General features: G+C 43.0%; 1 protein-coding gene across 2 annotated transcripts in view; it reads left to right on the top strand.

The window, feature by feature from the left end:
* The window catches only part of TRPV3 (transient receptor potential cation channel subfamily V member 3), a 53,970-nt gene that overhangs the window by 28,200 nt on the left and 1,936 nt on the right, over nt 1-23,834 (top strand). For both annotated transcript variants that reach the window (XM_030186015.1, XM_030186016.1), the window contains exons 9-17: nt 2,236-2,412; nt 5,344-5,502; nt 8,280-8,378; nt 8,527-8,600; nt 12,590-12,755; nt 14,377-14,443; nt 18,226-18,497; nt 19,553-19,665; nt 23,617-23,696. In XM_030186015.1, coding sequence (XP_030041875.1) covers nt 2,236-2,412; nt 5,344-5,502; nt 8,280-8,378; nt 8,527-8,600; nt 12,590-12,755; nt 14,377-14,443; nt 18,226-18,497; nt 19,553-19,665; nt 23,617-23,696 — 1,207 coding nt within the window. The remainder of the gene's footprint in view (nt 1-2,235; nt 2,413-5,343; nt 5,503-8,279; nt 8,379-8,526; nt 8,601-12,589; nt 12,756-14,376; nt 14,444-18,225; nt 18,498-19,552; nt 19,666-23,616; nt 23,697-23,834) is intronic.

The following is a 23,834-nucleotide window of genomic DNA, read 5'->3' as shown; positions in this document are numbered from 1 at the left end:
GCTTTGAAAACTTGACACCATGTTTCGCTTTCTCAAAGGGCTGAGTCAGGGGCTATTCTATAAACCGCGTCTAATTTTAAGCGGAGCTTACAGAATAGCGCTTTTTTTCTGTGCTGATTTTTGGACTCCATATATAGAATCTAACCCTTAATGTCTGCTAAAACAGTTTAGCTTGCAGTAAAAGAAAATTGGAATTTTAAAAGATCCGAAATATGTACAAAATGAAACAAATATTTTTCCATGCATTATTCCTACCATGACACCACACCTATAATGAAACTGGGAAGAGTAGATGGGTGTGATAGACTTTATTCTGAGTTTCTGTGAACCATGCCACTTGTGTATTCGTTAGTGAGCATTCAGTTTGTTCAGGTGCCTTAAAAAAATGGAGGGGGTGATTCTATGACGGTGTGCCTATGTATTCTACAGTGGAAAGTTTAGCTTCCTTAATAGAGTACTGGGTATTACACATGTATGCCTTTAGGCTCAAGCACTTGTGCCAGTGAGAGCTGATATAAGTATCTGTGCCTAAGTGCTGGTGATCCACCCATAACTTATAGAATTCTCTGTTATCCCCTAGATTCTGTATATGGTGCCCAGATTTGCATGTCCAAATTTGGGCACGCATCCAAAATGAGTGCACAGATTAATTCAGTAATGAGCCCTTAACTACCAGAAATCAGATATAACAACCAATTATTGACGCGCCCATTTCCGCACCCCCAGCAGGCATAAGTGCTTGTGCCCAAAGGGATCTTTTTACTAAGCTGCAGCAAAAGGGAGCCTGCGCTGGCATCAGCCTGTGTTTTTGACATGTGCGGAGGCCTCCATTTTACCGCAGTAGGAAAAAGGCAGGTTTTTTTGTTAAAGAAATGGACATGCAATAAGTAAAGCACTTGCTGCATGCCCATTTCGGGTGGGAACATTTACCGCCACGTAAGGGCTCCCACTGCCCGATTACTGCTGGATACACATCGGCGATACAAAAATAAAAAATTTTTGTAGTGCCGGAAATGGCACGCACTGGAGGTGGGAACTACTATGCAGTGGCGTACCAAGGGGGCGGGCAGTCCGCCCCGGGTGCACGCCGCTGGGGGGGTGCCGCGCGCCTGTTGGCTCTTCGTTTTCATGCTCCCTCTGCCCCGGAACAGGTTACTTCCTGTTCCAGGGCAGAGGGAGCATCGGCGATCTGCACCGGGTGTCAGCCCCCCTAGGAACGCCACTGCTACTGTGGGAGCCCAGCAATACTTCCCATTTTACGAGTGGTAAGCCCGCGTTCGGCTTACCGCCGCTTTGTAAAAGGGCCGCAAAGTTTGGCATGGGATCCGTGCTAAGCTAGTGTCTTTCGAAGGGCGCTCTGTGCAGGGTACACTTTGCAGAATACTAGTTTAGTGCGGATCTACCCAGTGCCTAACTTTGGGTGTTATTTGCAACATCCCCCCCCCCCCCCCCCCCCCCGCAATATGCAGTATTGTGTTTGTAGATCTATGAATTCACGCAGGTACAATCAGTTTCCATGTTAGAAAGTTTTAACCTGTATGCGAAGTACATATTAAAAACAAATGTGTGAAACAAACAGAAAAAAATAGCACCTGAAAATCAGGACAAATTTGGAAAAATTCAAAAAGAACTGAACATTTTCTGATCATGCACATCCCTACCACATGTTGCTAGAATAAACATGATCAAAACACACATGATGAGCCTCAGGTGAATAATAAGTAACAACCGTTTTGCTGTATTTACACTTTTGTATTTCATGTGTGACAGGATCTAGAAATGATCATTTCTGCCACAGTTCACTGCTTAAATCACGTGCCTGTAGACAGTTCAATTAAAATCCAAAGGCCAGCCAGACTAATAGCTGCCTGACACCTTTTAAGAGCCAATTGTTCTGAAAGCAAGGACAGTGAGAGGCTGATAAATTACTGGAACTGTAGCACTCAAGTAATACCATTCATTTGCTGATCAGATACAAAAAAAAAAGTCTGAGAATGATTAGAAACATCAATTTACTGGGAATAAAGTATGCACTGATTATACATTTCTTTGCTAATATTCAGACATCAGTTGGCTATATCCTCAAAATATATTTGAAATTTTAATTATAGTACAGAATTAGACAAATTGAGCGGGTGTGTTAATAAAGATATTAAGTAGACCTAATTTTACCTCAGGAAATGTTGCTCATCACTTTTTCTTAATCCTATTTATTTATTTATTTATTTTTATTAGATTTTGCATTACATTCTCACTAGAGAAATAAAAGACAAAGAAAACAGAGTGTTATCCAGAAAATTCACAGACTGGGGTTACGGTCCAGTTTCATCATCACTTTATGATCTGAAAGATGTGGACACCACATCATTTAATTCCTTACTGGAGATTGTTGTCTACAATGCAAATATCAATGTAAGTTATTCTTCCTAAAATGATTTCTACCGTAAGTTGCAGTTTGTAACGATGCTGGGCTCAAGTTACTCAAAATCATGACTTAGAAAATGAATGGCCAAAAGTTGTTTGTCAAGATTGGCAAATAAAAATAATCACACCTTATACTAGAAAACATGGCTCTGTCTTGGAAAAGTCATGTAAACCCCTCATAGATGCCAATTTAGGATGGGTCTTGATTGGAACTGCAGGGTTGTTATATCTAATAACAATAACAATATTAATTTATTAATTCATCAACTGTCTTTAGGAAAATACCCACCATGTGATCTACAGTCACATATCACAAATAGTCAGTAAATACAGTGGTGGAAATAAGTATTTGATCCCTTGCTGATTTTGTAAGTTTTCCCACTGACAAAGACATGAGCAGCCCATAATTGAAGGGTAGGTTATTGGTAACAGTGAGAGATAGCACATCACAAATTAAATCCGGAAAATCACATTGTGGAAAGTATATGAATTTATTTGCATTCTGCAGAGGGAAATAAGTATTTAATCCCTCTGGCAAACAAGACCTAATACTTGGTGGCAAAACCCTTGTTGGCAAGCACAGCGGTCAGACGTCTTCTGTAGTTGATGATGAGGTTTGCACACATGTCAGGAGGAATTTTGGTCCACTCCTCTTTGCAGATCATCTCTAAATCATTAAGAGTTCTGGGCTGTCGCTTGGCAACTCGCAGCTTCAGCTCCCTCCATAAGTTTTCAATGGGATTAAGGTCTGGTGACTGGCTAGGCCACTCCATGACCCTAATGTGCTTCTTCCTGAGCCACTCCTTTGTTGCCTTGGCTGTATGTTTTGGGTCATTGTCGTGCTGGAAGACCCAGCCACGACCCATTTTTAAGGCCCTGGCGGAGGGAAGGAGGTTGTCACTCAGAATTGTACGGTACATGGCCCCATCCATTCTCCCATTGATGCGGTGAAGTAGTCCTGTGCCCTTAGCAGAGAAACACCCCCAAAACATAACATTTCCACCTCCATGCTTGACAGTGGGGACGGTGTTCTTTGGGTCATAGGCAGCATTTCTCTTCCTCCAAACACGGCGAGTTGAGTTCATGCCAAAGAGCTCAATTTTTGTCTCATCTGACCACAGCACCTTCTCCCAATCACTCTCGGCATCATCCAGGTGTTCACTGGCAAACTTCAGACGGGCCGTCACATGTGCCTTCCGGAGCAGGGGGACCTTGCGGGCACTGCAGGATTGCAATCCGTTATGTCGTAATGTGTTACCAATGGTTTTCGTGGTGACAGTGGTCCCAGCTGCCTTGAGATCATTGACAAGTTCCCCCCTTGTAGTTGTAGGCTGATTTCTAACCTTCCTCATGATCAAGGATACCCCACGAGGTGAGATTTTGCGTGGAGCCCCAGATCTTTGTCGATTGACAGTCATTTTGTACTTCTTCCATTTTCTTACTATGGCACCAACAGTTGTCTCCTTCTCGCCCAGCGTCTTACTGATGGTTTTGTAGCCCATTCCAGCCTTGTGCAGGTGTATGATCTTGTCCCTGACATCCTTAGACAGCTCCTTGCTCTTGGCCATTTTGTAGAGGTTAGAGTCTGACTGATTCACTGAGTCTGTGGACAGGTGTCTTTCATACAGGTGACCATTGCCGACAGCTGTCTGTCATGCAGGTAACGAGTTGATTTGGAGCATCTACCTGGTCTGTAGGGGCCAGATCTCTTACTGGTTGGTGGGGGATCAAATACTTATTTCCCTCTGCAGAATGCAAATAAATTCATATACTTTCCACAATGTGATTTTCCGGATTTAATTTGTGATGTGCTATCTCTCACTGTTACCAATAACCTACCCTTCAATTATGGGCTGCTCATGTCTTTGTCAGTGGGCAAACTTACAAAATCAGCAAGGGATCAAATACTTATTTCCACCACTGTATCCATACATTAACCATAAGACAATAAAATAAACAGATATTAAAAGCCATGTCTTAACCCCCCTCTAGGTAGATGGTTCCACAGAGTAGAAAGCCCTCTTCCCCTCCTCCTGGCATTGCTGTTGTCCATGATGGGGCCTCCCATAACAAGTTCTGTGTTGAACCCAGCTCCTGGTTCGAAGTATACCATTTCACCTTATCCCAAAAATATATAGGCCTCTGAGTATGTAAGGCCTTAAATTTTTATTTTCATTTCCTTTTATGCTTTTTTTTCCATCTTTTTCCAAAACAAAACAAAAACAGGTCCAAGTCAGTTGTCATAATCAGCATCTTAAGCTATGCATGTGCTATCACAGGCAACCACTTTTTCGCCTCTCTACTGCCTGTATCCCCTCTCCCCAGAACCCCAACTTAGCCCAAGGGTCCTGGGGACAGGAACAATCCCCACTTGCTCCTGCCCCACTGCTGACCTCTAGTTGAAGCCTTGGGGTAATACAACTACAGTGCTTAAGCTGCCATATAAGGGCAGAGTTTGGGCTGAGTTTGTAGGTACACACGTAGATTATAAAATAAGCTGATTTATTCATGTACTTAATCTAGGCATTGACATTTACACCTGCTCTTGAGCAGGTGCAATTTATGCCTAATGGCACAATTTCTTGTGCTCATGCTAGTATTTTATAAAGACATATAGCTGTCTATCTGGCTCTTATAAAATTACCTCTCTATGGCAAGTTGCTAAAGTTTGAAATGCCAGTTAAAAAAAAAATCAGAGGATGGGCAGTATGAAGTAAAAAAAGAAACAGAACCTTTGCATGTATTTCAGAATAGTTAGTGGAGTCCCAGAGAAAACCATTAACAGCTCATAAATCCTTGCATGAAGTTCTGTTCCTTCAGATCAGTTGCTCTTGGCATATTCTTCAAAGCATTTTCTCCTTCTCCATCTGACATTCACAAACATACCATCAGCTTCACTTTCTAACCTTGCTTTTGCAGAACCGTCATGATCTATTATCCTTGGAGCCGCTACACACATTACTTCAAATGAAGTGGAAAAAATTTGCAAGATACATGTTTTTTGTGTCATTTTTATTTTCCTTCACCTACAACGTCATCCTAACCTTGATTTCCTACTACAGACCACGTGGAGACCAGGTACTTTAACTGTGCTGTATTCATGAACAGGGTGTGTGCTGGGACATTTGTGAAGTGTAGAAATGTGGGGTTTTATTCCTTTCATTACTTTTCACTATGTAATCCTGTTGTACCTCTTGTGCTTTCCTGCATCTTTTTAATTCTTCCCTGGGCATGTCACATGCATTGAATTTACTGCTTTTATTTAAACATTTATAAACCACTTCCTCAGCTCCTAAGAACTGTCTGACTGAAACCCACGTTTGGATGATAAGCATAGTATAATTCAATATTTCTTTCCAAACAATGGTAAAACTCTGACATAACTGGAGGAGTGGCCTAGTGGTTAGAGTGGTGGACTTTGGTCCTGAGGAACTGAGTTCAATTTCCACTTCAGGCACAGGCAGCTCCTTGTGATTCTGGGCAAGTCATTTAACCCTCTATTGCCCCATGTAAGCTGCATTGAGCCTGCCATGAGTGGGAAAGCGCGGGGTACAAATGTAACAAAAAAAAAAACTGGTGTGATTGAACCTCTGGATTTTTCTAGGAGCTGAATATACCTTGCTAGGTCCTTCACCTGCCCCTTCTGCCAGGCTCTTTTGCATTAAAAAGCACTAGGGATGTGCACAGAGCAAATGTTCTTGATTTGTTTGTTTGTTTGTTTGTTTGTTTCAGGATTTTCAGATGTTTTATCAGATCATTCCAAACATTCAGTTTAATAAAAGTTTAGAGTGGAGGAGTAGCTTAATGGTTAGTGCAGCAGCCTCCAAACCAGGGGGACCAAGTTTGATTCCTACTGCAGCTCCTTGTGACTTTGGATAAGTCACTTAACCCTCCATTGCCCTAGGTAGAACAAAAGACGTACATGTGTATAATATGCAAAGCACTTTGATTGTAACCACAGAAAGGCGGTATATCAAAGCCCATCTCCTTTCCCTAACATAGGGGCCCTTTTACGAAGCTGCAGCAAAAGGGGGCCTGCGCTGGTGTCGGCGTGTGTTTTTGATGCGCAGCAAGGCCCCCTTTTACAGCAACAGGTAAAAGGCAGGTCTTTGTTTTTTTTTCAAGAAATGGCCATGCAGCAAGTGCCACTTTGGACTTACCACCGCTTTGTAAAAGGGCCCCATAATGTTTATTAATTTATAGGTTCAAACAAATCCGCAACCGAGTGGAGAACTCGAACGCCACACGAGAGAAAACAGGTATAGGAGAAAGTGGGATGTTTGACCACAGAACACCAAACACTGGATAGATTGATCTTAAAAACACTTGTTTATTGATGAGAAAAGACTCGACACAAACGTTGTGTTTCGGCCGTTAGGCCTGCATCAGGAGTTTCGGTCGATGGAGAACAGCTGATACAAACGTTTAAATGTACGTTTGGATCACCGTACCACGTACATTTAAACGTTTGTATCAGCTGTTCTCCATCGACCGAGACTCATGATGCAGGCCTAACGGCCGAAACACGTTTGTGTCGAGTCTTTTTTCATCAATAAACAAGTGTTTTTAAGATCAATCTATCCAGTGTTTGGTGTTCCGTGGTCAAACATCCCATTTTCTCCTATACTTAATTTATAGGTTAACATAGGTTAAATTGATTTAGTATGCACTCAATCTTTTAAGAAGCACTAATACATTCACATCCCTAAAAACTACCTACTGGAGTAGTTCAGAAAATAAAGATCAAAAGTGAGCAACTCATGGCTCCTTTTGATCAATAAATCTAAACATTTCCTACAATACATTGCCCAAGGGACACCCTAGCCCTATAAAGCAAGGCAATGCCTTATGATTTGGGGTCTGATAATAATGGGCCAGATAGTCAGCCTGTGGCGATGTGGCTTGTAAGCTGCTCACAGCCATGGGCTAAACTGGGGCATATCCGGCCTCCTGCATTAAATATCTCGGTCAGTGCAGCAACCCAGAAGTTAACCAGGCACTGGCTGATATTTAGACCAGTGTCCTATCTTTTTGCTGTCCTGACTTTATGTGCTTACTCATCTGATTAGCGGACTGAATATTGCTGCTAACCTGCTATGTAGCGGTTCTGCCCAAACTCCGATCCCGGATGACCCCTGACTTAGCCGTTTTCTCAATTGCAGTTAATGGCGATATTCAGAGCCAGGGTCGGTCAAACCCAGTAAGCGGGTTAAGCGCCGCAGGGGGGTGCCTGCCTTTAAGGGCGCCGCTGCAGCGCCATACCGCGCTGCCCTTGGTGCTTTAAATCTTTAATTTACCTCAGTTCCAGCAGCCTCATCATTTGAAAGCCCTGCCCCATCTCTAGCCTTCCCTCCCTTCGTGAGTTTGTTCCGCAGTCCCGCCTTCTGATGTCATTTCCTTGAGGGCGGGACTGCAGAACGAACTCACTAAGGGAGGGAAGGCTAGAGATGGGGCAAGGCTTTCAAATGATGTGGCTGCTGGAATGGAGGTAAATTAAAGATTTAAAGCACCAAGGGCGGCGGGGGATGGGGGCGATTCGGGCGAAGGAGAATCGCTGGACAGGGGCAGGGTGGGAGAAGAGAGAAAGGAGATGTTGGGGGGGCGGGGGCGCGCGGGTGCCGGAAGGGGGGCGCACGGGCGCCAACTCATCGTCTGTAGGGGGGCGCCAGAGACCCTAGGACCGGCCCTGTTCAGAGCCTCTCCTGCCCAGTGAAACCCCTTTTAATATTGACCCCAATAAGAGCAAGAAATTCCTGCTTCCCTGTCCTTCACATCTGCAGTAGATCTGTTGGTTTCATTGTGTGAGATGACAGGTGGTAAGGGAAATACTCATTCATTTCCTTTCCTTTTTTTAGGACCTGTTCCCTCTAGATATATCATATGATAAGGGCTGCCTTCAGCTGGTGGGGCAGATGTTCATCATAGTCTATGCAACGTATCTAATGGTCAAACAGGTAAGAGCTGTCTCTATTTGTAACCATCTCGCAGAATCTTTAAAGAATGCCTGTAACATTGTTTTCTTGGAATCACCAGGTAAAGGGGGAAAGTCCTATTGTTCTATAGAATCTTCTATTGTATCTTGCCACTTTCTTTTCTCTGCAGACTGTAGTACTCTTTGTGGTACGGCCGGAAGACCTGCGGACAGTTCTTTCAGATGCGTGGTTTCAAGTCTTGTTGTAAGTAATCTACCCTGTAACAGTAATTGTAGCTGATAAAATCATTCAACTGCATCCAGAATGTGTTTTCAGTTGAAACAAGGGTACATTTTCTATTACTATTTCTTCTCTTTTAATGATAGTCTAGATTATAATACTCATTTTTTTGTTTGGATGCTTTTGTATGTGGCTATGGAGGTCATTGTACATAAGTACATAAGTAATGCCACACTGGGCAAAGACCAAGGATCCATCAAGCCCAGCATCCTGTCCATGACAGCGGCCAATCCAGGCCAAGGGCACCTGGCAAGCTTCCCAAACGTACAAGCATTCTAAACATGTTATTTCCGGAATTGTGGATTTTTCCCAAGTCCATTTAGTAGCGGTTTATGGACTTCTCCTTTAGGAAACCGTCTAACCCCTTTTTAAACTCTGTCAAGCTAACCGCCTTCACCACGTTCTCCGGCAACGAATTCCAGAGTTTAATTACGCGTTGGGTGAAGAAACATTTTCTCCGATTTGTTTTAAATTTACAACACTGTAGTTTCATCGCATGCCCCCTAATCCTAGTATTTATGGGAAAGCGTGAACAGACGCTTCACATCCACCTGTTCCACTCCACTCATTATTTTATATACCTCTATCATGTCTCCCCTCAGCCGTCTCTTCTCTAAGCTGAAAAGCCCTAGCCTCCTTAGTCTTTCTTCATAGGGAAGTCGTCCCATCCCCGCTATCATTTTAGTCGCCCTTCGCTGCACCTTTTCCAATTCCACTATATCTTTCTTGAGATGCGGTGACCAGAATTGGACACAATACTCAAGGTGCGGTCGCACCATGGAGCGATATAACGGCATTATAACATCCTCACACCTGTTTTCCATACCTTTCCTAATAATACCCAACATTCTATTTGCTTTCCGAGCCGCAGCAGCACACTGAGCAGAAGGTTTCAGTGTATTATCGACGACGACATCCAGATCCCTTTCTTGGTCCATAACTCCTAACATGGAATCTTGCATGACATAGCTATAATTCGGGTTCTTTTTTCCCACATGCATCACCTTGCACTTGCTCACATTAAACGTCATCTGCCATTTAGCCGCCCAGTCTCCCAGTCTCGTAAGGTCCTTCTGTAATTTTTCACAATCCTGTTGCGAGTTAACGACTTTGAATAAATTTGTGTCATCAGCAAATTTAATTACCTTGCTAGTTACTCCCATCTCTAAATCATTTATAAATATATTAAAAAGCAGTGGTCCTAGCACAGACCCCTGAGGAACCCCACTAATTACCCTTCTCCATTGTGAATACTGCCCATTTAACCCCACTCTCTGTTTCCTATCCTTCAACCAGTTTTTAAACCACTTTTCCTCCTATCCCATGACCCTCCAATTTCCTCTGTAGCCTTTCATGAGGTACCTTGTCAAACGCCTTTTGAAAATCTAGATACACAATCCTGCTTATAATCGAACAAGAAAAATGCCCAAGTTCCGACCTAAATCGAGAGATGGACGTTTATCTCACAAAAACGAATAACGCGGTATAATCGAAAGCCGAACTTGGATGTTTTCAACTGCAGTCCATCGCGGAAGCGTACAAAGTTGACAGGGGGCGTGTCAGAGGCGTGGTGAAGGCGGGACTGGGGCATGGTTATCACCCGAACAGAGCTGGGTGCCTTTCGCCGATAATAGAAAAAAGTATGCGTTTGTAGCTAGAATTTAGGGCACTTTTCCTGGACCCTGTTTTTTCACGAATAAGGCCCCAAAAAGTGCCCTAAATGACCAGATTACCACCAGAGGGAATCGGGGATGACCTCCCCTGACTCCCCCAGTGGTCACTAACCCCCTCCCACCACAAAAAATGATGTTTCACAACTTTTTATTTTCACCCTCAAATGTCATACCCACCTCCCTGGCAGCAGTATGCAGGTCCCTGGAGCAGTTGTTAGGGGGTGCAATGGACTTCAGGCAGGTGGACCCAGGCCCATCCCCCCCTACCTGTTACAATTGTGCTGCTTAATGCTTAGTCGTCCAACCTCCCCAAACCCACTGTACCCACATGTAGGTGCCCCCCTTCACCCCTTAGGGTAGTAATGGTGTAGACTTGTGGGCAGTGGGTTTTGAGGGGGATTTAGGGGGCTCAACACACAAGGGAAGGGTGCTATGCACCTGGGAGCTCTTTTACCTTTTTTTTTTTTTTTTGTAAAAGTGCACCCTAGGTTGGTGTCCAGGCATGTGAGGGGGACCAGTGCACTACGAATCCTGGCCCCTCCCCCGAACAAATGCCTTGGATTTATTCATTTTTGAGCCAGGCGCTTTCATTTTCCATTATCGCTGAAAAGCAAAAACGCCCAGCTCACAAATTGTCGAATAAAACATGGATGTCTATTTTTTTTCGAAAATACGGTTCAGTCCGCCCCTTCACGGACCCATTCTTGGAGATAAACGCCCATGAAGATAGACGTTTTCGTTCGATTATGCCCCTCCACATCAACCGGCTCCCCTTTGTCCACATGTTTATTTACTCCTTCAAAGAATTGAAGAATTGGGAGGCATTTACGCACGTAAAACGATAGTTTACACATGTGAACAGGTGTACATGTGTAAGTAGTGATCTTAGAAAAGCTGACATCTGCATCTACTGGGGGCAATGGGGTGGGTGTAGAAGAGGACTGTTCCTGCCCCATACATTAGACAACCAGGGATAGTTTGGGTAAGTGCAGGGGGTGGGGGAGGGTCAGGTCTTGAGCTATGGAGGGGATCAGATTGGGAAGGGCGTTATACTGGAAGGGGTCTTATCTTGGGAGGCGCTGATCTTGAAGAGCATCAGGTTGGGTGTGCAGGCTTTGATCCAGTGTCAGGGGTGCAGAGCAGGGAGTGTAGTGTTCAAGGGAAGTGATCACTGGCTACAATGTCTTTTTTTAATACTGATATGGGTACTGCTTAGGGTCCACATTAAGGGGTGAATTCTATATATGGCGCCAAAATAATTGGTGCCGAGAAAAAAAAACCTTGCCTAAAGTTAGGTGCGGTTTCTAGAATATGCGTAGCACCCGTTCCCATGACTAAAATTTAGGCGCGACCATTTATACCAACTAAAACCTGGTGTAAATGCCGTGCCTAACTTAGGCATGATCGGGCATATTCTGTAACAGTGTGTGTAACTTTTAACAAGCACTAATTGGAATTTACATGCGTAATCAATTTATTTTACACGTGAGTAAAGAAAGGGGACATGGAAATAGTATTTACGTGCATTGTCATAGAATAAAGGGGGGGGGGGGGAATATGTGCCTAATGTAGGTGTGTATTTGCACCATGTTTCAGTTAGTGCAAATGGCCGTGCCTAAAGTTAGGCTCAATTCCTGGGTGTAAGCGCTATCCTATAAACTGCACCTAACTTTATAAGCGGCATATAGAATAGCACTTTTTTTGGCACTATATATGGAATTCACCTCCAAAATACATAAATATAATACATAAACTGCACTTCAGCAAAAACCTGTGTACAAATCAGATCTTGCAAAAATAATAATTACACCTTCAGAGATGTGGTTAGTTTTTTTTTAGGCCATCCCGGGAGCTCAAGTTCATGTGCAAGTTTTCTACCCAGCTCATTTGCATGGGTAGAAAACCTACAAAATCCTGTAGGTCAGTACATGACCTTATTGTCTGTAACATGTTAAAATAAATGCAAAACCATTCAGATCTCAGATGTGAGATCAACATACTTTGAGAAAGGAATATAAATGCAATCTTTCTGCTTGCATTATTTTCACTGACAATGCTTGGGCAAATGGTTGAAGAAAACATTTGTAATATAAAATGCTTAATTTGAATACATTTATAAATGAGTAGGCAGAGTAGGCAGTGTTTTAGCTTTCAAGATCCATTACTTTGCTTTAAATGCATTAGTTTTGTGTGTGTGTGTGTGTGTGTGTGTGTATGTGTTCACTGTGTTTTCTTCTGTGAAAGCAAAAATATTCATGAAATGTCTTTTGTTCTCTACAGTCTTCTACAATCTGTGCTCGTCATCCTCTCTGTATTTTGCTACTTGTTTGGCCTTAAAGAGTACCTGGCATTTCTTGTGCTAGCCATGGCACTAGGATGGGCAAACATGCTGTATTATACCAGAGGTTTTCAATCACTGGGAATCTACAGTGTCATGATCCAGAAGGCAAGTCCTGTGTATTTATCTGTTTATTCTGCACTCATGCCCATGTCTACTGATTCTGGGACTGCTGCTGTAATATGCAACTGTTCTTAGGAGCCGACTTTTCAAAATTATCAGGGGTGCTAAGCCCAGTGGAAATAACCCCTTCCTGGGCACATACAAGGAATTTTCTCAATATTGGGGGTGCTCAAGCACCCACAGAGCCAGCTCCTATGCAACTGTTTGCTGCAAATGCCTCCCTTCCTGTGAGTGTGTGAGCAGGAGTTAGCTCTGGCACTGACAGGAAGGGAGAAATAAAAATAAAAACGCCTCCCTCTTTCTGTCCCCCAGACCCAACCTCCCTACCCTTGACACACATCCTGGTAGTCTAGTGGCCCCCTTGTTCTGACACAGAAAATAAATTGTTGTAAGGGTGGCCCAACCATTAGGCCACCTGAGGTGGGGGCCTCAGGTGGCACTCTTTAGGAGCAGCTTTGCAGCATTTTACCTCGACACAGTGATGATCCAAACCTGGCATTGGCAGCAATTCTCATATGCTGCCCTGCCACCGCTGGCACCCGCCTCTTCCTTTTACTGCAGCCACCTGAAGTAACTTCCTGTTTTACTCAGGCACTACAGTAAAGGGAAGAGGCGGGTGTTGGCAGCGGCAGGGCAACGTATGGGAATCGCTGCCACTGCCGAGTTTGGAACTTCACCGTGATGAGGTAAAACGCCCGGGGGGGGCTGTATCTTGGCCTGAGGGTGGGGCAGCATGCAAGCTCTGCATCAGGCGGCATCTTGCCTTGGGCCAGCCCTGGCAGAAGCGATGCCCATTCCTTCCTGCCTCCACCATTACCATAGTCCAGAATGGCTGTGCCTGACCCCTAGTGGAGCATTAACACAATTATTATTCCAGCTGACATCACCCATGTTGATGCTTGTTAAGATATATGTATTGCTTCAAACCACTTGAGAAACCAAATTGTCAAAACCTTCTGCTTCTTATTTATTTGTGGAAATAAAGATGAATTAAAACAAATAAGGTGATAGCTCTGTATTGGAAGACTTAATACATTTCTTGACTAGCTTTCAGGAACCTTTTTTACTCAGATCAGGACAGAATACGCAAAATTTATTCTGCACTACTGCCGTGATAAATATATGGAAGGCAATTTTCAAAGACATTTTCATGCTTTAAACAGGGTTTCATGCATAGGAATGAGTTGTTGGAAAATTACCCACACTATCTATAGGAATATTATGCAAGAATAGGAAGTGTTGCTGCGGGCAGAGATTGCACTTATTTTTGAAAATACAAAAGTATGCATGGAAGCACATAATTCTGCCTGGAGAAAGTATCCACACAAATAGAAAAGGTAAATTTGTGTAAAACCTATTTTCTACTCAATATTCAAAAGAAAAATCTTCCCTTTGAAAATTGGTATAAAGCCTGCAAGCAAGAGCCTGCACACTTCACACTTGTGAGCACAATTTGAAAATGGCCTCTTTAGGCTCATGTCACTTTTCAAACTGTTCCCAGTTAGAAAAATTCATGCATGGCACAATTTCATACACTTTCATGCATAAATAGTAGAAGTCCATTTGTTTGCATTCTTATTTAACATTAACCTTTCTCCTTTTTCAGGTCATTTTAAATGATGTTCTGAAGTTCCTGTTTGTGTACATCTTGTTCTTGTTTGGATTTGGTGTAGGTAAGTAAAAACCACTATAAGTTACTGTCCAGGAGCTCAGTTTATGTAACATACATGAACAAATGTGCTGTGTTTCTGTATTGTCTGTGAGATATTTTTATCTGTAGCTCGTATCAGTAACTTTCAAATAAACTATTTATTCTGACTACTGCTCATACTTTAAACAAATTCTAAGTATCGTTATGTAAATCTGAGGCAGAGGAGAAAGTCCAAGATGGCTGCAAAGGGGACATTCTGAAAGGAAAATATGAAGAGAAAAATCTAGTTTGAAGACATAAGAGCTGATTCAGTTCTTTTACTTGGCCTTATTCCAGTTGTTCAATTACTTTCTCAGGCTGTTACAATTCAGCAACAATTTCAATAGAACCCCCTGGAGAAGTGACTTTCTACAATAGTTAGGAGGACAAGTTGGTAAAAGTAGGTTAAGTGCCTAAAGGTCAGCTTAGTCAGGTTCCAAAAATGTAGACAAATATTTTATCAAAGGCTCGCATATGCCTACATAGCGAGCATTCAGAGCTGCCTGTGATTTTATAAACAAACCCACTCACATAATGTGCACAATAGCAGGGAAGAAGGGAGCTTTCCTCAGAATACAAACAGAGTCACCAGGGAGTGGATGTGTAAATGTCCGCTGTCAAGCACTAGTCCAAGCCCCAGGCCTCAAATGACAAGTGTAGGTAAAAATGGTAACATAGTAGCATAGTAAGTGATGGCAGATAAAGACCTGAATGGTCCATCCAGTCTGCCCAACAGTCATACTCATTACCAATTCATGATTACAATCAACAATGAGTGTGATATTATATGCTTGAGCACGATTCTCTTTGGTGTTTCTGGGATATGGACCGTAGAAATCTACCCGGCTCTGTCCTTATGTTCCACCTATTGGAGTTGCCATCAAGCTCACTCCAGCCTCTCAAAAGTAGTACCGGACTGCTTAATTTTCCTAAAACCAGGTTAATATCACCTAAAATATTGTGAGACACATGTTCCAAAGATGTTCTGAAATCAGACCTTTGATAGAATATTTTTTAAACTTAACCTTTTTTTTTTTCCTAGCCAGGTGGTGGCTAAATTTCCTGATGTGTCCAAGGTGACTCAGGCAAGGCAAAAGCTGTTTCTTCAGCTTAAGCCAAGGCAGTTGGCTATAGGTGCAAAAGAAAAAGGAAAAAAAAAAGTTGCATTCCCCCTGTAGATGCATAGTTAAATATCAGGCACATAGATACACATTTCTTGACTCCAATTAGTTGCAGTTTTTCTTCAAGATAAAACTTATTTCCAGTTTCCCCCCAGGCGGATCACGGCAGAGAGGGAAAGCCTCAGGGACCGAGGCATGCAATGATCCTGCCCTGAATGACCACAACAACTTATTAAGGGCTGCTTTTCTACAATAAGGTCCACTTTTGTCTTCTATTGACCCAGTCGAACAGACATAGAAACATAGAAAAATGACGGCAGACAAAGACCAAGTCTGCCCCTCCCCAGTAACCACCAACTCCTCCCTTCCCAAGGGATCCCAGTGGTTAAAATTGTTAAGGGATATGTGTATTGCTGTTATAGGGGCCGATGTTCAGACCACAGGAATGACTGGCTAACTCTGGTGGTCAGCGCTAAACCCAGATATTCAATGCTGGGCCGTTTATGGTGACCGGCATTGAATATCCGGTTTATTTTTGAAGACAACTGGATAAAAGTCAATACTCAGGCTTAGCTGGTTATCTTCAAACCAGCCAACGCCATGCCAGGTTTTTAGGCGACCAAATATGGCCGCTAAACCTGGTTTAAAAATCGGTAGGTAACTGGTTATATCATGTGATGTAACTGGCTATCCACTAAACCTGGAATATTCAGCAGGGGATAGCCAATTAGCCCCAACTGAATATCGGTGGATAGCTAGTTAAGCACTGTTCAGCAGCTATTCTGGTCAGTTAAATAGCACTGAATATAGGGCAGATAATGCCTAGCTTTCACATATACTTGGAAGGAGTATCCAGAACATATCTTTTTTCAAACACATTAATCTCTTGGTTTGCAGAGAACACATAAAAGCTGCACCTTTTATAAAATTGCAAATTGTGCATATTTGACAGTTATACTACTACTACTACTTACCACTTCTATAGCACTACAAGGCATACGTTATACATGTAACTGGTCTTTTAACATATGTACTCGGACATAAACCAGCCAATATTCAGTGTTATTTAACCAGCCAGGAATAACTCCTGGTCATTTAAATAGCACTTAACTGGCTATCCATGAATATTCAGTGGGGGGGGGGGGGGGGGGGGGTTTGCCAGCTATGTCCTGCTGAATATTTGCGGTCAGTGCATAGGGCTAGATTCTATATATGGCACCTGAAAAATCCGCATGGAAAAAAATTATGCCTAGGGGTATTCTCTAAAGTATGCCTAAATTTTATAGAATAGACTTAAATATCCATGCAGTATATAGAATATGCTGAGCGTCTAGCCACACATCCAAATTTGGTTGTGTCTATTTAGGCCTCATTTTACTTGATGTAAATCCCAATGCCTAAATTAGGGTGTATTCTATAATAATGCACATAGATTTTAGAAATGCCCACTCCCCGCCCATGGCCACACCCCTTTTCCAACTATGTGACTTAGAATTTAGGCACACTACGTTATAGTATACACTTAGCAGGTTGTGCGTGTAAATCTCAATGCCAATTAGTGCTGATTGCTTGTTAACATCCAATTAACAGCACTGATTAGCTAGTTAACAAATTTAATTATGCGCATTGTTATAGAATACGCTTTAGTTTCCATGCAGATTTTCAGCCACCATACGTAGAATCCGGGTAAGAGCGCTAACCAGCTACATTGTGCAATATAGCTAGCTAGTCGTGAATATTCAGTTTGTGGGGGCCATGTTGGGGGCAACACAGATCTTGGAGAGAGAGGAAGGGGATGGGGGATCAGGGGCTTTTGCTCATTGGGGAGGGATTGGATTGCAGGGCCTTTGCTTTTAGGAGAGGAGATGGGGATTGGATTGACAGAGGCTTTTGCTTTTGGGAGGGGGAATGGGGGGACTGAATCGGAGAAGCCTTTGCTTTCAGGAGAGGAGATGGGGGATCAGATTGGGGGATTGGATTGGTGGGGGGGCTTTGCTCTTTGGGTATGGGGATCAGTAGGAAGAGGACCCACAGGACATTTCAGGCTGTCACCCGGAAGTTAACCAGGCACTGGAACTGATTATCCACTGGTGCCCAGATGGGTAACTGGGCAAAGCTAGGACTGCTTTTCTTTGCTGTTTACCTATCCAGAGACTGGCACTAAATATCACTGGTGCTGGGAAAGTGCCGGCTCCATCCCTGGACTGCCCCAGCCCTACCCAGTAGTGCCTGAATGGTTAGAGGGGGATATTCAGTCCCACTGTCTGGATAAGTGCCACTAAATATCCCCAAGGAGCCACCTGAACACCATTTATCAAGATCGGAGCCTCTTTTGCCTGGATAAATAGTTTTGAATATTGTGCCTTCGGTTTTCTTCACTTCTGAATTATCGTAATAGAACAAACTGTAGTACAGCTTATGAGATTTTGCTTCCTCTCCTTTGTTTATTTCTATATACTGATGTGATATTATTGCATTTAGAAGACTTGTACAACTATCTCTTTCAGAAGTCAGTTTTAAAGTAATCAAGATGAATGCAACATTTTGCTTTTAAAATAAAGTTTGTAGTGTCCAACACATCTTAAATTTACAAAGTTCTACAAAATTACCAGTGATGATTAAAATCCTTTCTGTTTGTTAACAGCGCTCGCATCATTGATTGAAACTTGCTCTGACAACACTGAATGCAGCTCCTATAACAACTTCAGCACTGCGATTGTGGAGCTTTTTAAGCTCACCATAGGACTGGGAGACCTGGAGATTCAACAAGATTCCAAATATCCAGTTCTGTTCCTGCTTCTTCTGATCGCTTACGTTATCCTGACATTTGTTCTCCTTCTGAACATGCTCATTGCACTGATGGGGGAAACAGTGGAAAAAATTTCCAAAGAAAGTGAACACATTTGGAGACTACAGGTCTGTGGCTCATTTAAATTTTTACATAACACTCTATAAAATATTCAACCCAGCAGATCACTGCAGAGGCTGAAAAATTTCTGCCCTCTTCTTCTGTTTAAAATGTACTTTCATCCTGGGAAGTTTATCTATTGCAAATGCCTTATTATTGCTATATTTTTGTGCATTTACTCCTGGATTCTATATAGCGAGACTTAAGTTGCACATGCAAATCCAGTATTATTCTAGATTTGCGTGTATAACTTAGGGATCCTTTTACTAAGCTGTTAAAAAAGGGTACTGCGGTAGTGGCAGGGGCCTTTTTCCCCATGCACCAGGGCCCTTTTTACCGCAGTGGGTAAAAAGCCCCCCACCAAAAAAAATGGCCATGTGGTAAGATAACTTACTCTGTGGCCATGCGGCAGAGAGCTCTTATCGCCACACATTGAGGTGGCAGTAAGTGCTCCCACGGTAACCTTGTGGTAACCAGGTAGTGTGCGGTAATGCCCGATTACCGCAGCACTAGAAAAAATAAAATATTTCCAGAGCACCGGAAACGGCGCATGCTCGAGCCAGAACTACCACTGGCAGCCGCATTGGGCCAGCAGTAGCTCAGATTTAGTGTGTGGTAAGCCCGCATCGGGATACCGCTGCTTTGTAAAAGACCCCCCTTAATTAGCTAACAAACCAACAATGTTGTTTAAAGTACTAGGTCAAAGTACGTAAGAAAAAGTACAATGAAAAACACATATAAAATTTACTCCAGTAAAAGTAAAAAAGTGCCTAATATAATACTTTGAGTTAAAAGTACTGAGACTAGAAATATTTATCCCCCCTGTTTACTAAGCCGTGCTAGCAGCTGCCGTGTGGCAATGCTGACATAGCAGGGCCCCTTTTACCGCAACTTAGTAAAAGGGTCCCTTTAAGGGAGCACTACAGTTTTAAAGCAATTGTATGTTTGAAATCACCTGTACAAAAGTTGAGTAAATCTTTAACTGCATTTTAAAAGAAACAAAGTACAATATGGCAAATAACATTTTTTCATTTAATTCCCTTTTTTTGTTTTAAATCACCAGAGAGCCAGGATTATTTTGGACTTTGAAAGAAGTTTACCCGTGTGGCTGAAGTCTAAATTTGAGTTGGGAGAATTATGCAAGGTCTCCAGTGGGGACTACAGGACCTGTCTGAGGTAATCCATTGAAAATTATGCGCTGTCTCTGTGCCTGCTTCTGAGGGACACACCTATAAAATCTCTTCCCAAACTCACAAAGCATAAACAAGTACAAAGCTCTTATTTGGATTTAAATACTCAGAACAATGCTCAGTCTTTACTTTAGATAGAGATAAAATTAATGCCTGCTTCGTTGTCAGTGGATATTAATAAAGCAGGGCTTAATGTATCCTATTACCCCCTAATGCCATAAAAAGCGCCAAAAATTGCATGTGCGAATTTGGGCACGTGCTCAATTTGTGCACACAATTTAATTGAATAACAAGCTAATTAGCACCAATAATTAGCAATTAATAGCACAAATTAGATTTAATTGGCATTTGCGCACCTAAAATTTGCAAGCAATCTGAAAAAGGAGACACAGAAATTGGAGGGTCATGGGCATAATGGGACAGTCCTAAAATTAACGCATATTGTTGTAGAATAACAGGGTAGGAGCATACATTTGCACCACATTTCAGTGTGATTTCCAGGCGTAAATGCTATTCTGTAGAGCACGCCTAACTTTACTACTGCTACTAGTACTTATCATTTCTATAGCGCTAGCGCTACTAGACATACACAGCACTGTACACTTGAACATGCAAGAGTCAGTTCCTGCTCAACAGAGCTTAAAGTCTAATCAGGACAGACAAACAGGACAAATAAGGGATAAGGGAATTATAAAACAGACATTCGCACTGTACAAGTGAATAGGAGTTAAAAGCAGCCTCAAAAATGTGGGCTTTTAGCCTAGATTTGAAGTCAGCCAGAGATGGAGCTTGATGTACCGACTCAGGAATTCTATTCCAGATGTATGGTGCAGCAAAATAAAAGGAACGGAGTCTGGGGTTGGCAATGGAGGAGAAGGGTACAGATAAGAGAGATTTACCCGATGAGCGGAGTTCCTGGGGAGGAGTGTAGGAAGAGATAAGAGTGGAGAGGTACTGAGGAGCTGCAGAGTGAATGCACTTCTAAGTTAATAATAGGAGTTTGAATTGTATATGGAAATAGATAGGGAGCCAATGAAGTGACTTCAGGAGAGGGCTAATATGAGCACAGCGACACTGGCAGAATATGAGTCATGCAGCAGAGTTTTGAATAGATTGAAGGGGAGAGAGATGGCTTAGTGGGAGACCTGTAGAAGCAAGTTGCAGTAGTCTAAGCGAGAGGTGATAAGAGTGTGGATAAGGGGTTTGGTAGTGTGTTCAGAAAGGAAGGGACGAATTTTGGTGATATTACAGAGAAAGAAATGACAGGTTTTAGCAGTTAATATGGTGTAAACCAGGGGGTTAAGTAAAAAGGCACCTTAGTCTTAAAATGAAAAAAGAAAACCAAGGGAAATACCTATTGTATCAGAACGTAACTCACCATGAGCTACAATTTAAAAGGATGTGAGCCAAAAAAAAAAAAAATCCGAAATAAAACTTAAAAACTATTTTCATTATGCTGGAAGTTTTGATTGTGCATATCATACACTTTATATTATGAAAGTGTTTTTATCTACAAAAGAGAAATTATAGTGATAATTGAATTGAAGAAGGAAATAATAAAGTATAATAAAGAGATTTTGTGGCTAAGGAGGTTTTTTGGCAAATGATGACTGTAAGCCTTAGTGGTAACTAATTTTATATGTGAAAGTACTTAAGCACCACTGGTGATTTATGAGGTCTTTTTCCTCCACATTTTTCTTTATAATTGTAACATAAAAGTGTTCCTCTAACCCACAATATTTGATGATATGAAATGATTTTCTAATGAGTTTGTGGAGCATTGTTTGAGTTTGTAGTAAGGATCAAAGCCATCTGCTAAATAATTACAGGGTCCTTTCACGAAACTCCATGAAGTAGTTAACCCACCAATTAGCATACCTTCAGGCTTATTTTCGAAAGAGAAGGGCGCCCATCTTTTGACACAAATCGGAAGATGGGCGTCCTTCTCACAGGGTCGCCCAAATCGGCATAATCGAAAGCCGATTTTGGGTGTCCTCAACTGCTTTCCGTTGCGGGGATGACCAAAGGTCACGGGGGCATGTTGGAAGCATAGCGAAGGCAGGACTGGGGCGTGCCTAACACATGGGCGTCCTCGACCGATAATGGAAAAAAGAAGGGTGTCACTGACGAGCACTTGGGCGACTTTACTTGGTCCATTTTTTCTTACAACCAAGCCTCAAAAAGGTGCCCAAACTGGCCAGATGACCACCGGAGGGAATCGAGGATGACCTCCCCTGACTCCCCCAGTGGCCACTAACCTCCTCCCACCCTAAAAAAAAAACGTAAAAAAATATTTTTCCAGCCTCTATGCCAGCCTCAAATATCATACCCAGCTCCATGACAGCAGTATGCAGGTCCCTGGAGCAGTTTTAGTGGGTACTGCAATGCACTTCGGGCAGGCGGACCCAGGCCCATCCCCCCCCCCCCCCCACCTGTTACACTTGTGGTGGTGGTAAATGTGAGCCCTCCAAAACCCACCACAAACCCACTGTACCCACATATAGGTGCCCCCCCTTCATCCCTAAGGGCTATGGTAGTAGTGTACAGTTGTAGGGGGGGGGGGGGGGGTTGGGGGCTCAGCACACAAGGTAAGGGAGCTATGCACCTGGGAGTTTTTTCTGAAGTCCACTGCAGTGCCCTCTAGGGTGCCCGGTTGGTGTCCTGGCATGTGAGGGGGACCAGTGCACTACGAATGCTGGCTCCTCCCACGACCAAATGGCTTGGATTTGGTCATTTCTGAGATGGGCGTCCTCGGTTTCCATTATCGCCGAAAATTGGGGCCGACCATCTCTAAGGTCGACCTAAATTTTGAGATTTGGGCATCCCCAATCGTATTATCGAAATGAAGGATGGCCGCCCATCTTGTTTCGATAATACGGGTTTCCCCGCCCCTTCGTGGGACGTCCTGCGAAGACATCCTCAGGAAAACATGGGCCCCGTTCGATTATGCCCCTCCACGTCACCGCATGAGCATGGGAGGTATAAATGAACATGCTAGTTCATGCATTAAGAGTGTGTTAGGCTCTCTGCGCGTGCAGCGCACACCAAAATGAGACTAACGCCAGGCTACCACGCCCCCCTGGCGGTAATTTCAGATTTGCTGCGTGCCACAACACCTTGATGATTAATTTATTTCCTCTCACTCATGGCATTTCCGGCAGTAATCGGCAGTTGGCGCGCACCGACTGATCACAGAGTGTGTAGCGCGTGAGCCGTTACCGGTAGATCATGGTGGCATTAATGGCTCAGGCCAGTTTGGGGTGTGCGCTGGTTTCAGTTTTACCGCATGCCCTTTTCCCGTCCCATTTTTTTAAAGCCCTTTTTTCCAGACACGGTAAAAACTGGCCCGGCGCGCACCCAAAACACACGCCTATGCTACCGCAGGCTACGTTTTACTAAGGCATAATAAAAGAACCCCTAACTGCATGCAGATTAGGGGCTGGAACCGGACAGGTCATGGGTGGAGAATGGGCATGAACTGCACATTGCAGTTAGAGGATGGTACTTACCGCATGCTGTCACTTCTGCAGTTAACACGGTTGCACTTACCACCACCACAAACGAACATGTTAAGTGCATCCGTGCTAATTGTGAAAAGAAGTGCGATAAAGAGTTTTTACTCACAGATAAGTGATTATAACTGTTTTTGTGAATTTTAAGACCTCTACCTTTGTTGTAATCATTTGAGAAGGTAGTATAGCACGAGTAGAAGTAATCATAAACAAACAGTTCATGCATGCAAATGTAATAACATGCATTTATCACTGGACCAATTGCATAATATCAGCTCTGCAGCAAATGCTTGTTGACAGCATTAGTGTATGTTAACTGTTACTAAATAACCCCAAACAAGGAGAGAGACTGGAAAGAAGGGAGAATGAAATTATACAATGAAGAATAATAATATTAATATAAAATACGTACTATACACACACAGGATCAACGAAGTGAAATGGAATGAGTGGCACACACATGTTACCTGTATAAATGAAGACCCGGGGATTACAATGTACACAGGTAGGTTAAAAGTAGTCACTTTCATAGCACAAAGCCCCTCCCTTACTGAGGGCTCCTTTTACTAAGCTGCAGTAAACGCTAGCATACGTTTACCACAGCTTAAAAGAGCTTACCACTTGTCCTTCCCTACACCCCTTC

Source organism: Microcaecilia unicolor, chromosome 13 (assembly GCF_901765095.1).
Source record: "Microcaecilia unicolor chromosome 13, aMicUni1.1, whole genome shotgun sequence".
In the NCBI taxonomy this organism is placed as follows: domain Eukaryota; kingdom Metazoa; phylum Chordata; class Amphibia; order Gymnophiona; family Siphonopidae; genus Microcaecilia; species Microcaecilia unicolor.
This window is presented reverse-complemented; position numbering and strand designations above follow the sequence as displayed.